General features: G+C 35.8%; 1 protein-coding gene across 1 annotated transcript in view; it reads left to right on the top strand.

Annotated features, from left to right (window-relative positions):
- The window catches only part of ITGA1 (integrin subunit alpha 1), an 89,284-nt gene that overhangs the window by 59,648 nt on the left and 15,782 nt on the right, over positions 1-13,854 (top strand). Inside the window, exons 21-23 of the mRNA XM_039356002.1 lie at positions 494-574; positions 12,306-12,382; positions 13,679-13,768. Coding sequence (XP_039211936.1) covers positions 494-574; positions 12,306-12,382; positions 13,679-13,768 — 248 coding nt within the window. The remainder of the gene's footprint in view (positions 1-493; positions 575-12,305; positions 12,383-13,678; positions 13,769-13,854) is intronic.

Below are 13,854 nucleotides of genomic sequence, written 5' to 3'. Positions count from 1 at the left end.
TGTTAAATGTGTGAATATTTGTATTTCTATTTAAGAATAAGGAACATGAGGAATAAATCCCTATCAGGGCCATGGCAGATGGAGAGAGACCTTCAAACTTTTCCTGAACTCTTGAGTCCTAATTAAAATCATCCCCAGTTGTTACTCTTCCAGTAAGGAAGCTCTCATTAGTGTTGATGAAAGTTTCCAAAATAAATAGCACTTTAAGAAATTGTGGGAATTTGGGGAAGACAGAGGACAGAGCAAGGTGGATTAGTAGATAGAGCTTGACTAGACCCTACATGATAGGAATTTCAGTTCCTGCTCTGGCATGAAGCTGCACAGGGAGATAAATTATTCAGTTCTGGTTCACAAAGTTTGGGACTATATGGTCCAGAAATGATGGGATTAATGTGCAAATATGTTTTGGGGTATGTGTTGCTCTGTTTTTTTTTTTTTTTTTTTTTGTTATCACTATTTTTAAATAATTGATTTCTTATCATTTTATAAACAGAAAATACCAAAAGACAGCTGTGATACAGGGCATAACATCACTTGTAAAGTAGGCTATCCCTTCCTGTCTCCCAAGGAGGAGGTAAGGTCATCAATAAATGTGCGGGGATGTATACATATTATAAATATGTAAATATAAACAAATAATGTTTGAACATATCTGTTCTCCTCCCACCACTGCTTTTTTTTTAGGTGCTTAGACCTTGAGCCAAAAGTGATATGTATGTCCATTTATATGTCCAGTGTAGCATCTTTTTCTATGTCATTCTGGTACCCTGTCATTTTTAAACCCACATTCAGATCAGTCACAGTCTTATCTGGTAAAACCTATTCGTTTTCCATAACATCTTTTAAACATAATCATCTATAGTGGTAAGCACTCTTAAAATTAACTTCTAAGTCCACTATTCACAAATATCTTTCAATATGTCCAGTGTTCCACTATGATGTTCTGCATTAGTAAGTCAAATTTCTCCTTAATTGTATTATTTGGTTCCTTCTGCTTCCCTCTAGTGCCCAACATTTAAAGTTCCACACTACCAATTTTTTAAGAATTCATAGTATGTGTGAATTTATATGTGTGTAGATATATGCATACATGTCTGTATGTCTGAATTAAAAGTGCATATTTCAACATTTCTTCAACTGCTATCCTACAATGAATAGAGATTACCCGTTGGAAAACGTTAATATATCTCACGTTTTACAATTCAAACCCACAGGAAACAAAACAAGAATTTAAAAAAACTAAAAGTAAAGAGGAAATAAATAGAGAAGCAACAAACAGAATGCATATTTAAAACTTTGGCGTCAGGCACCTTCTCAAATGAGGAAGATTCTTTTTTATATAATATTTTATTGGTTTTTAACTATAACAATCTCCAGTGCCTGGTGTACAGTGTGTTGACTTTTTATATTTTAACAAAAAAAGGACAATAATAATTAATTAACAATCAATACAAATTAAATTTGATAATTCCATAATTAATATATTAATTAATGATATATTTCTTTGATCTTCCCTTCTGCCATTTGTATTTTCCTTCTTCAACCTTAGCCAAAATATAATTCTTAACATTTTCAATATATAAATGATTAGATATAGGCATTTTTTATATTTATACAAATAATAATTATCTCTCTATATAACATTTTTTTCAGCTTATATTATTCTCATAACCATCATCTCATTAGTTCAGCATGCATTCTATTTTTATAATTTTGTTTGCTTAAATTCCCTTATATTCAATCCAATTCTTATCAGTCAATTTCTTCATATTAGACATTTAACTGTCCAAATTATATGGCATGCATTATAAAAATATTATACTTTTTATCTATCTTATAGTATCTAGATATAACATCCTTTTTAATCAGTTTATATTTCACTTATATTAATAAAAGTTACATCAACCTGATATTTTAACATTTCATATATTATAAAGCATACTATATTACTTAAATCTCTTATCCTTCTTGTTAATAAGGCCCCTTTATGTTCAAAATTCTCTGTTATTTTAGCCATATTCAAATAAATATTTATTCATATAATAGTCCATCTGGTAGGGCGAGTCAAATCTCTTGTGTGTGTCTCTGGTCTTCTTCTTTTGCCGAGTAATTTTCCAAGTTGATGTAATCCGCTTACCCAGCAGTTCCTGTATTTTTACAAATGTTGGGAATACAAAAGATGAAGTAAGTAAGATGAATACTTTCTGTCTCCCAAACTTTGATGGTTGTTTGTCCTGATAATTCTATAGTCCAATCTATTTTTCTTGTATCAGAACCTTGTAGATTTTTTCCTATTTGTGTCAAATTGTAATTCTTTTCTTTTGTTATTTCATCAATTTGATCATACTCTTCTAATTTGTAGTTTGCTGTCTGATTTATTTGTTCATTTGTTGTTATTTCCTGGGTGTTTTTTAATTGTAGATTTAATTGGAAATATGCTTATTTAAATCATCAAAGTTATTTTGAATTTACTCGTGGTTTGAGTCTAATGTCATTTGTATTTGTCCTAACATTACATATATTTCATCCTGGAAAGTATTTATCTTACCTTGAAGTATTGCTTCTGGAGGCCCTTGATTTTCCAAGCTAAATCCTTCAGGAGAAAATATTGAATGTGGCATCCTGTTATTTTTTGATATGTATGTAATATCCATGTTGTCTCCCCCCTTCAAATAATCTTTCATCATTCATTAAAAAGTCAATCTATCAGTCAGTCAAAATTACAGTTCAGTGTGTTAGGCCTCTTTAAATCCTTCCTGTAGATTCTCCTCTAAAAGATTAGCCAAAAAGGCAAGGTTTTTCTTTTTTCATAAACTGTTCTTAGATTTAAGCAACAATCCAAAACACAATTTTTTTTTCACACACTTTTTAATCTTATAGCTGGCTCTTCCTTTGTTCTCAGCCGTCTTCAAGGTTATTTGCAATTCAAAGGAGCAGCTTTTTCTTTGTTTCTAGGCATTCTGCCAATTTCTGAGTCCTTATTGTTAATGTTCTATTCTCTGATTCTCCACTAAATGTCAGCAGTTATTTCTTTTTTCAGTTTTTTTTTCAGTTAAAAAGTTATTTTTCTTATATTGATACGGAACAACCCTGTCCCCGGCAATTTAAAAACTATAGGGCTATCAGTGCATGTAGCATAGATATGTGTGTGGACAAGAATACCAACCTTGCTACCAATCAAAATGAAGCCTCTAATAGCGAGTGCCACATAAAGTGCACTAACCAAATAGGTGGTAAGACAATAGGGGAACTCAGGCACCACACAGGTTATGTAGAAAGGAAACACAGGGCCACCCACAAAGGACTCAAATGTTTATACACCAATGCACAGAGTATGAACAGCAAACAGGGTGAACTAGAAATTCAGGTTAACGAGGGCAGATACGATATTGTTGCCATTACGGAAACATGGTGGGATGAAACTCACACATGGAACACACAGCTAGAGGGATTTAAATTATTTAAAAGAAACAGACCAAATAAAAGAGGAGGTGGAGTTGCTCTCTATATAAGAAATAACTACATCTCCACAGAAATAGAGTACAACAATGATAAAAACTCTCTTGAATGCATTTGGGTCAATATAAAAGGGGGGGGGGAATGACATTGCCATAGGTGTATATTACAGACCACCCAACCAAACAGAGGAAATAGATGAACTTTTTGCTAGTCAGCTAACTAAAGTATGTAGGAAGCACACCACAATAGTAATGGGGGACTTTAACTACCCTGACATCAACTGGGAGACAAACTCCGCACCAAGTGGAAGATCAAACAGGTTCCTGGCAAACCTAGCAGACAACTTTGTCTCCCAAAAAGTAGAGAAGGGAACTAGGGGATTAGCCATTTTGGATCTAATTCTCACTAACAGAGATGAAATGATAGACGGTGTTGAAGCCATAGGAACCCTGGGAGGAAGTGATCATGCAATATTAGAATTCAACATTATAGAAGCACAACCAATAGAACACAGTCAAACTAGAGTCTTGGACTTCAAGAGAGCTAATTTCAATAAACTTAGAGAGGGCTTGGGAAGGATTCCATGGATGAGAATCCTCAAGGGGAAAACAACTCAAGAAGCTTGGGAATGATTGGTCCATTAGTGGGTGGAAGTGGCAAGAAGGTGACAAGCAACAGGGAGAAAGCAGAACTATTTAACTCATTTTTTGCATCTGTCTTTACACAAAGGGAAAAAACAGACCAACCTATCAAAAATAGTGCCATAAAAAACAAAACAGAAACACAAGTTAAGATAGGCAAGAAAATGGTTAGTGAGCACCTGTCCAGCCTAGATGAGTTCAAATCGCCAGGACCAGATGGATTACACCCCAGAGTTCTCAAGGAACTGGCAGATGTGATATCGGAGCCACTGAACTATATTTTTCAAAGATCCTGGAACACAGGGGAACTACCAGAGGACTGGAAAAGAGCTGATGTAGTTCCCATCCTCAAAAAAGGAAAAAAAAATGGATCCAGGAAATTACAGACCTATCAGCCTGACCTCAATACCTGGGAAGATCCTGGAAAAGATAATCAAACAACGAATCAATGAACACCTAGAGGCAAACAAAGTCATTACTAAAAGCCAACATGGGTTTGTCAAAAATAGATCATGCCAGACAAATCTTATTGCATTCTTTGACCAAGTGACAAAATTAGTGGATCAGAGGAATGCTGTGGACATAATTTACTTGGACTTCAGTAAGGCATTTGATAAAGTAGATCACAACCTACTACTTGACAAGATAGAAAAATGTGGGGTAGACAGAACCACCACCAGATGGATCCGTAGCTGGCTGACCGGCCGTACTCAGCGAGTGGTCCTCAATGGAACTGCATCTATATGGAGGGAAGTGTGTAGTGGGGTGCCCCAGGGCTCTGTTCTGGGCCCAGTACTCTTCAACATCTTCATCAACGATTTGGATGAAGGGATAGATGGGGAACTCATCAAATTTGCAGATGACACCAAGCTGGCAGGAATAGCCAACACTCCAGAAGACAGGCTTCAGGTACAGAAGGATCTGGACAGACTTGAACACTGGGCACTAACTAACAAAATGAAATTCAATGGTGAAAAAAGCAAGGTTCTACATTTAGGCAAGAAAAACCAAATGCACAAGTACAGCATAGGTGGCACCATGCTCAATAGTAGTAACTGTGAGAGGGACCTCGGAGTCCTAGTAGACAATCACCTAAATATGAGCCAGCAGTGTGCTGCAGCTGCCAAAAAGGCCAACACAGTGCTAGGCTGCATTAACAGAGGGATAGAATCAAGATCACGTGAAGTATTAATACCACTCTTCAATGCCTTGGTAAGGCCACACTTGGAATACTGCATCCAGTTTTGGTCACCACGATGTAAAAAAGATGTTGAGACTCTAGAAAGAGTACAGAGAAGAGCAACAAAGATGATTAGGGGACTGGAGGCTAAAACATATAAGGAACGGTTGCGAGAATTGGGTATGTCTAGTTTAACGAAGAGAAGGACAAGGGGGGACATGATAGCAGTATTCCAATATCTCAGGGGCTGCCATAAAGAAGAGGGAATTAAGCTATTTTCCAAAGCACCTGAAGGCAGGACAAGAAGCAACGGGTGGAAACTAATCAAGGAGAGAAGCAACCTAGAACTAAGGAGAAACTTCCTGACAGTGAGAACAATTAATCAGTGGAACAGCTTGCCTCCAGAAGCAGTAAATGCTCCAACACTGGAAGTTTTTAAGAAGAGACTGGACAGCCATTTGTCCGAAATGGTGTAGGGTTTCCTGCCCGAGCAGGGGGTTGGACTAGATGACCTCCAAGGTCCCTTCCAACTTTACTACTACTACTACTACTACTATTATTATTATTATTATTATTATTATTATTATTATTATTATTATTATTATTATTATATATTTTTATAATTCCATCAAAATTCTTTAGGGTATAATCTTGACAGTTTTTTAGTTCCTAGATTTGTCCAGACTGTAGTATTTTAAATCAAATTTTAGTATATCTCTTTCTTTCTTTAATATTAATTCGCTGCTTCCATCCGTAAGGGCATGGAGATATAGTCCCCTTCCTTCACTTCTGGAGGTTTTCTTGCTTTGGGGATCTTTTCAAGGATTTAGATAGTAGATAGAAGAAAGAAGATCAGTATTCTCACCAATTCCAAGCATGCTGTAAACTGATGTTCAGGTTCGTGCTCTGGGACTTTGGCTGCAAATAGCTTGGGTTAGATGCTGATCTCACACTAGCCTTTCCTGTTGGGTTCGGAGGGTTCCACAGATCCAACGAAACGATTGCTGTCACTTTGTGATCAATGGGATGCCCCTCCTTCACGGTCCACCTCTTCGGGGCAACTTCGGACCCATCTAGGGTCCCCCAAGCAGGACAAAACTAGCCATGGGGAGCGGAGGTCTGCTCTCATCAAGCCATGCGCTACAGGCGCAAAACTGGAAGTCAAATGAGGAAGATTCTTAATTAGTTCAACCAATTAAGAACATTTCTCATTTGAGAATCCAACTTTGTTGTGCACTTAATTACGATGTGATGAGATATAGTTAGATGTGATGAAGTTGTTGCATTCTTATTTAGTTTCTATACATGGGATAGGAAGATGATGTTAGTCCAGATGTTATCTATCAGAAGACAAATTCCAGATAAACATCAATAAAAGTAACAGGAAAATAACAGTTCAGAGTTGAAGGACTTTAGTTTGGATCTTGAAAAGAATATAAGGCTGGCCTTGAAACATACTTAACCGTCTCAAGTAAAGACCTAGTTGATTGAGTTTCACAACAATCTAACCTTGGTTACAGTAGATTATTTGTTGCTTAGAGAATATTGTGCAAACCTAGGGCCTATGTGAATTCAGCAATCAGGTAAAGGTGTCAATTCCACAAGAAATTTCACATAAAATTCCAATTACTAATTTATCTCTAATCATAAATTGATAAAAAAAGGGAAGGATTTTTTTAAAAAAGAATAATTTATTGAATTGCAGAATATTTAAAAGGGTAGTAAGTCTGGATATTCCAGATGCTATTATAATATACCAGAACTCCTCCCGTTGGCTATTTTCTTATGAAATTGCAACAATTTCATGGCTGGTTTAAGAACACAAAAGTTCTGGAAAGTCCCTTTCTAACAATAACAAATGGCTTGCACAGGGTTTGTCTTATGTGAATTCTGAAAATCATAGAAGCAGACTGGAACCTATATGGGAACATAAACAATAATTTTCCGAGAGGTCGAAGTACCCCCAAGCTGCATTTTGTGGGTAATATTTATTTATATATCACTAACCCCCAGCTGCAAAATGGACCTGGTTGCAGAAATCAGTCAAGCATGCCTTAATGGTTTTGTGATCATAAGAGCAATTGTTTCCTTAGAGCTTGTGACCAAAGATACGTTTATCTTCAGTTAGACAAAGTTCAGGCAACAAGACTCTTGATTCAGATCTTCCTCTGAGAATTGAAGTTTATGTGACAGGATATGTGGGAGGCTGGCCTCTGGCCTATGTGTGAGATCATATGAACTTCCTATAAATATTCTACTTCCTTAAGGGAAAAACAGGAGAGTGGAATATCCAAGTAGTATATATACTGCTCAAAAAAATAAAGGGAACACAAACGTATAGGATCCTATACGTTTGTGTTCCCTTTATTTTTGTGAGCAGTATAGTATTACTCTGCACCAAAAATTTTTAGAAAAAATACCAATATATACTGCACCTTTATAAAGATTCTTCATAATTCAGGAAATTAAAGCATGTGCATATTTTGTTTTATTTTGCAATTTTTTATGCAGAGTTCTTCTTTCAGCCTACTGAACAGCATTTATTAAACATAATGTTTATTTAAAACTTATTTATGTTTCCATAAAAGCTGAAAGGGAAGAACTATTATGCCTAAAATAATAATGAAGTAGACTCTTAGCAACTAGATAGACCGTTTTCCTTTAGACCAGTGGTTCTCAACCTTTTTAATGCCGCGACCCCCAACCAGTCATAAGTCAAGGACTACTCAACCGGTCGTAAGTCGAGGACTACTCAACTGGTGCAGCACCGTTTGCAGAATGGGACTTTTGGCGGGCTCAGCAGGGCAGAGACAGCCTGGACAATTCCTATTGGCTTTTGAAAGCCAATAGAATTAGACTCTATTCAAGAGAGTCTATTCTATTGGCTTTCAAAAGCCAATAGAATAAAAGGGAGTAGCACAGCTAAGGAAAAGGGGGGGGAAATGGTGGACTGCGTTGTTTGGCGACCCCCGTGAGATCGTTGTTCGACCCCAAATGGGGTCCCGACCCACAGGTTGAGAACCACTGCTTTAGACTGATCTGTCCCCAACCGAAATCTATGGAGTGAACTCATTTGACCCTGTAATTGAGTCCATCCACTTTGCTGGTAGTTATCATCTTTTTGTTTTTCCTTCTTCTTTTTCCAGCATTATACAGTAGACTTATCAAAAGAGTTAGATCTTCTCACAATGGGGCCAAAATATTATAATTTAGGCCTGCTCTCTCATGCCTTGGGTGAGAATTTTAGATGGATTTGTTGTATAATTCATTTCTTTGTTCCTTAGCTATCTGTAGTCTCAGGAATCTTAAGCAACACCAAAAAGTTGATATTCTTCCTACCTTCTTAAAAATCCAACTTTTATTCCATAGATTGTCTCGGGGAAAATCATTTCTTGAATAATTCTGATCTTTGTAGGCATAGACACCTCACAGTATTAGAATATCTTTTCCAAGGCAGTCACTGCTACTCTACTAAGTGCTAGTTTGCAACATACTTTTGATTGCTGTTCATTTACTTTTGATAGACAATCCCAATAGGTAGACAATCCCAATAGCTATCCACCACTTCAGTATCTTCACTGTCAGTTCTAAGGCTGGTTGATGTACCTGCGGTCATAGCTTGTTCTTCTATATATTTAATCTTAGTCTTCATTTTCAGGGTTATTGAATTTCATTATTAGACATTGCACTACTTGCATTTTCAGCTAATTTAAATGTTATCAAATAGTATATTGATGCTCCTTCCTCCACCTTTAAAACCACCCTGATCTTCAGGTCCGGCTCTCCAAATCTTATAAAATTATAGCTGGAATTAAAACTATAAAAACCCATTGTCTTTAAAATTAAAAACAGATTTACACAGATTTTTAATTTCCCATTTCAAAATGGTGAGAAATAATATAACAGAATTTTTGACCAGAGCTGTCCACCTTCTGGTTTAACCTCTTGTGTGAACTTAACTTAGTTTATTCAACAAATCATTGTTTAAAATATATGAACTATCGTTCATTCTCTTTCTGGTTGCCTCTCGCTCACACACACACACACACACACACACACACGCAAACAGAAAGTTGGTCACCATGATGTAAAAAAGATGTTGAGACTAGAAAGAGTACAGAGAAAAGTAACAAAGATGATTAGAGGACTGGAGGCTAAAACATATAAAGAACAGTTGCTGGAATTGGGTATGTCTAGTTTAATGAAGAGAAGGACTAGGGGTGACATGATAGCAGTGTTCCAATATTTCAGGGCTTGCCACCAAGAAGAGGGAATCAAGCTATTCTCCAAAGCACCTGAAGGCAGGACAAAAAGCAATGGATGGAAACGAATCAAAGAGAGAAGCAACCTAGAACTAAGGAGAAATTTCCTGATAGTTAGAACAATTAATCAGTGGAACAACCTGCCTCCAGAAGTTGTGAATGGTCCAACACTGGAAGTTTTTAAAAAGAGACTGGACAACCATTTGTCTGAAATGGTTTAGGTTTCCTGCCTGAGCAGGGGGTTGGACCTCCAAGGTCCCAACTCTATTGTTGTTGTTGTTATTAGAGAACTTCCTCTCTTCCAAAGAAAATAATGAATCATCCCTCCTCCATCTCATTCAGCCCCAGTCCTTCCTACTCTCCAGTCACTGCTAGTTACACTTTTTAAAATTTGCATATTAATTGCACTCATACAAATATTAAATGTAAGCCTTCCTTACCCATATTTCCAGGATAAGAAAAACCCTAGTACTTTATTTATATGTGCATAATACTTATTTCAATTTTATACCACCTGCTTCAAATACTCTAGAGATGATAAAGGACAATAGAGATCCTTGATGGTCTTTGAGCTTGCTTGTTTTCTTGCAGAGATTTCATTATCCAAACTGGGTAACATCATGACTAGTACTGATGATGTTACCTAATTTGGATAATGAAACCTCTGCAAGAAAACAAACAAGCTCAGAGACTACCAAGGATCACTCTAGAAATGCCCTGATGCTCTGGAACAGACATCCTTTTTGATTGGATGCCACCAAATGAATGAGTCAGAGTTCTACTAGTTATGCTTTAGGCCAGAGGTATCAAACTCTGACATGTCGTGACATATTGTGACTTTTTTTCCATTGCCAGCAATGGGGTGGGCGTGGTTTCACCATGACGCATCCGGCCTTTGGGCCAGCAGTTTGACACCCCTGCTTTAGGCAAAGCAAGGCCAAAAACAGCTGTAATATTTTAGGATGGTGGGATGAAAGATGCTTCATGTTAAAATATACTTCTTACCTTCACTCACATTGACCAGTGAAGACAGAACAGCTGTTCTGGTATCATCCAGCCATTCTTCTTAGTCTTTCTGTATGACTGAGACTTTATAAAAATAATTTATGTGGAATTATGTTCTTTTTACCAGATTGTCATATTCTGTCATCTGGCTCAGTTGTCTCAACAGGAACTTGGCTAAAAATAAACTTTCCCACAATATCTTCTCCACTGCATTATAAGCAAAATACCTTTACTACTTGCAGCTTTTTGCTGCATTGTTCATGAAGTATATTTATACAAAGCTGTCCTTCTGTTTAATGCAATATAAACCCTTTAAAGAAAGCTAAAAAACCTGCTAATGAAACCCAGTGGAATAGAACAGAGAAACAATTGGTTTGCTTGGTGTTAAAGCAACAGAGGAAAATTAACTCTGTATGTGTAGATAGGAAGAGAAATAAGCTTGTCAGAAATATGCAAGAGCTGGCAAAAGGGGAGTGAAACATTTTTTAAAATCAACAGTAATAATCTAACTTTTGGAAGTGACTCAGGCAGATGCCAACCTTATTTAGTGAAAGGGAGGGTCTACAACATTATCAGACTTGCAAGATTGGCCATTAGGTAGACCAGACCAAGAAATCAAGCCCATAGGAAGGCTAAAATTGCTTTTTGTGGAGATTGGCTATAGTAATAGAACCTTGCAAGCTTGTTTGTATTGTATCTTTTGCCTAGGTAATAGTTCTTGCCTATTTCTGTTAAAGTTGTCTCCTTATTCTTTAAAATATTTCCTTCAGATCTCACATGTCTCTGCTCAAGTTTCAGGGATACCCTCTAATCCATGCACATTTCCTTCTTTCGGTAGAGATGTGTCTCTACCATTTCAGGGTAATATTCAAAAAAGAGTTTAGTCTTAATAGCCCACCTTTGAACATTAATAATATGTTGGAAGTAGTCTATGTGACGGGCATTATAAAAATATTTTAAGCAACAATTTTCAAATGTTAAGTCCGTGTTCATACCTGCATGTAATATTTCTAAATTAAAACAGAAATTTCAAATGAATTGTAGCACTGGGATTATTTTGCCTTTCTTTTTCATATGCACAGACTTTATATAAATATATCTGTATTTCCATAGAATCATTAGTCCAAATGTGTATGAGAATTTCATGACGTGTGTGTGTCTACACACACACTCCAGACTTTACATCCTCATCTAGTCAAGGTTGAATTGCTAAGATGCCTGATAACTTCTATCACTACTCAGCTTGCCACAGAAATACAGGAGAGGGGATAGAAAGCATTGGGAAAAAACAGGATTCTAAGAAGCTGTCCACACACCGCGAGAACCTATAAGAATGCCAAGGTCACTAGCCCAGGTGTCTGATGGAGAGGTGACTGTTCTCATAATAAACCAAAGACATATGATTGGGTAACATGAACACAGGGTGGGTGGGGGTTAAGGGAAGCTATTGTTAACTAGGCAGATTTTCGCATGGGAAAATCAGAACTGGTTTTACTACTTCAGTTCTGAGATATGTACTCAATAAAATTTTATCTTTTATGGTATTTCAAACCTTTGAAGATTCCTTGAATTTGAGCTTGCTAGTCAGATGGTTGACACCTCTTCATTTTATTGCTCAGTATAGATAAAAATAAAACATTTCTTTTACTAAGGGAAAATGTAACAGTGATTTGTATTAAATTTTTGTTGAAAATATAATTGCAGTTTTATTTAATTTAATTATAAACACTGACTTTTATGCACTTTCTTTTTATTTAGATTTTCTTTGAAATAGCATTCCAGTTCAATGTGTCTCACCTCCTGGAAAATACTATAATTCACTTTTCTGTTACAAGGTTGGTTCCAGTAATATCTACAGAACTTTAAATCGAATCAAGGTCCACTGTCTTTATTTTGGGTTGCTCCAGTGAATTTATGGAAGGTTTCCACTGAATCAAGATTGCACAAAAAAAATTAGTCTATAATTTATTTGAATAAAAGGTTAAATGGTGATATATAAAAAGAGTAAAATGAAATAATAAATTTCATTGAATGATTAAAATGTAATAAGAGAATTATAGTAAAATAATACATAAAGCAATGGTAATATGAATGGTTAAAAGGGATTAATAAAGGGTAAATTTGAAACTAATCAAAGTTTAACCAATGGCAAATATTATATTAATTTAAATGAGAAATACTGAATTGAGTTCTAACACTTGTAAATCTCATTTATAGTGTAAGTATATTTAAGTATCTGAACTATTAAATCCTAAAACAGATTCATTATCTACTACTTTAGTGGAAGGTTCAATGTTCTTATGTGATTTTCAGCTTTGGATAGAATTAAGAAAACTTAATAAAGAAAGAAAATATAAAAGGGGAAAAAAGGTTACCATCTGCTAAAGAAATTCAAAGGCTAGTATATTCTGTCCATTTATAGTGAAATAAAAGTTTAAAGGTCTTGAATTAGGGGGAAAAAGTCCTGACAGCATGTTGGGAGTGGTGCAATGGTTAGAATGCAATATTGCCAGCCAGGAGTCTGATCCTGACCAGCTCAAGATTGACTCAGCTTTCCATCCTTCCAAGGTTAGTAAAGAGAACCTAGATTGCTGGGGGCAATATGCTGACATTGTAAACTGCTTAGAGTGCTGTAAAGCACTATGGAGACAGTATAAGTCTAAGTGCTATTACCTCTAATATCAGAAAATATTTCCTTGCTTCTTTATATGAATTAATCTTTTATTGTTACCAGTATCTTGCAGTGATCCTATGATTTGATTGGCTGCTGACATTGTTAAGTTACCCTTAAATTTCATTGGTCATTGTCTGAATTCACAACGGTAGCTGATTATATCTACAAATCATGATAAACTAGCATAGATATTAATTAATTATTACACCAAAAACATTTCTTTTGGATTCCATACTTAATTGGCTATTTTGAACCTGGGCTTCCCTCTCAGCAATTAAGTTGACTCTAAGTTACACATTTTTCTTTTCTTTTCAGGTGTTCTTTTCTTTACAAATAAAAATGAAATAATTTTATAACGTAACAATAAGGCAAAACATGGGTGGGTGTTTTGATTATAATAGCTTGTCAATTAAAATAGATTGCGGTCTAAAGCAACTTTTAATATGTTTCGTTTTAGTGATAGCGATGAACTTGATGAGACTCTTGGAGATAACAAAGGAACTATTTCAATTCCAGTAAAATATGAAAGTGGATTAATATTTAAAAGGTATAACTAGATTTTAATTGTTTTTTATACTGATCATTTAGGGGGGGGGTTCGGTTCTGTTGGTAGAAAATCCCCTCCTCCCCAAA

The sequence above is a fragment of the Crotalus tigris genome, unplaced genomic scaffold, assembly GCF_016545835.1.
Source record: "Crotalus tigris isolate CLP2741 ecotype Arizona unplaced genomic scaffold, ASM1654583v1 scf7180000017571.3126492, whole genome shotgun sequence".
Taxonomy (NCBI): Eukaryota; Metazoa; Chordata; class Lepidosauria; order Squamata; family Viperidae; genus Crotalus; species Crotalus tigris.
This window is presented reverse-complemented; position numbering and strand designations above follow the sequence as displayed.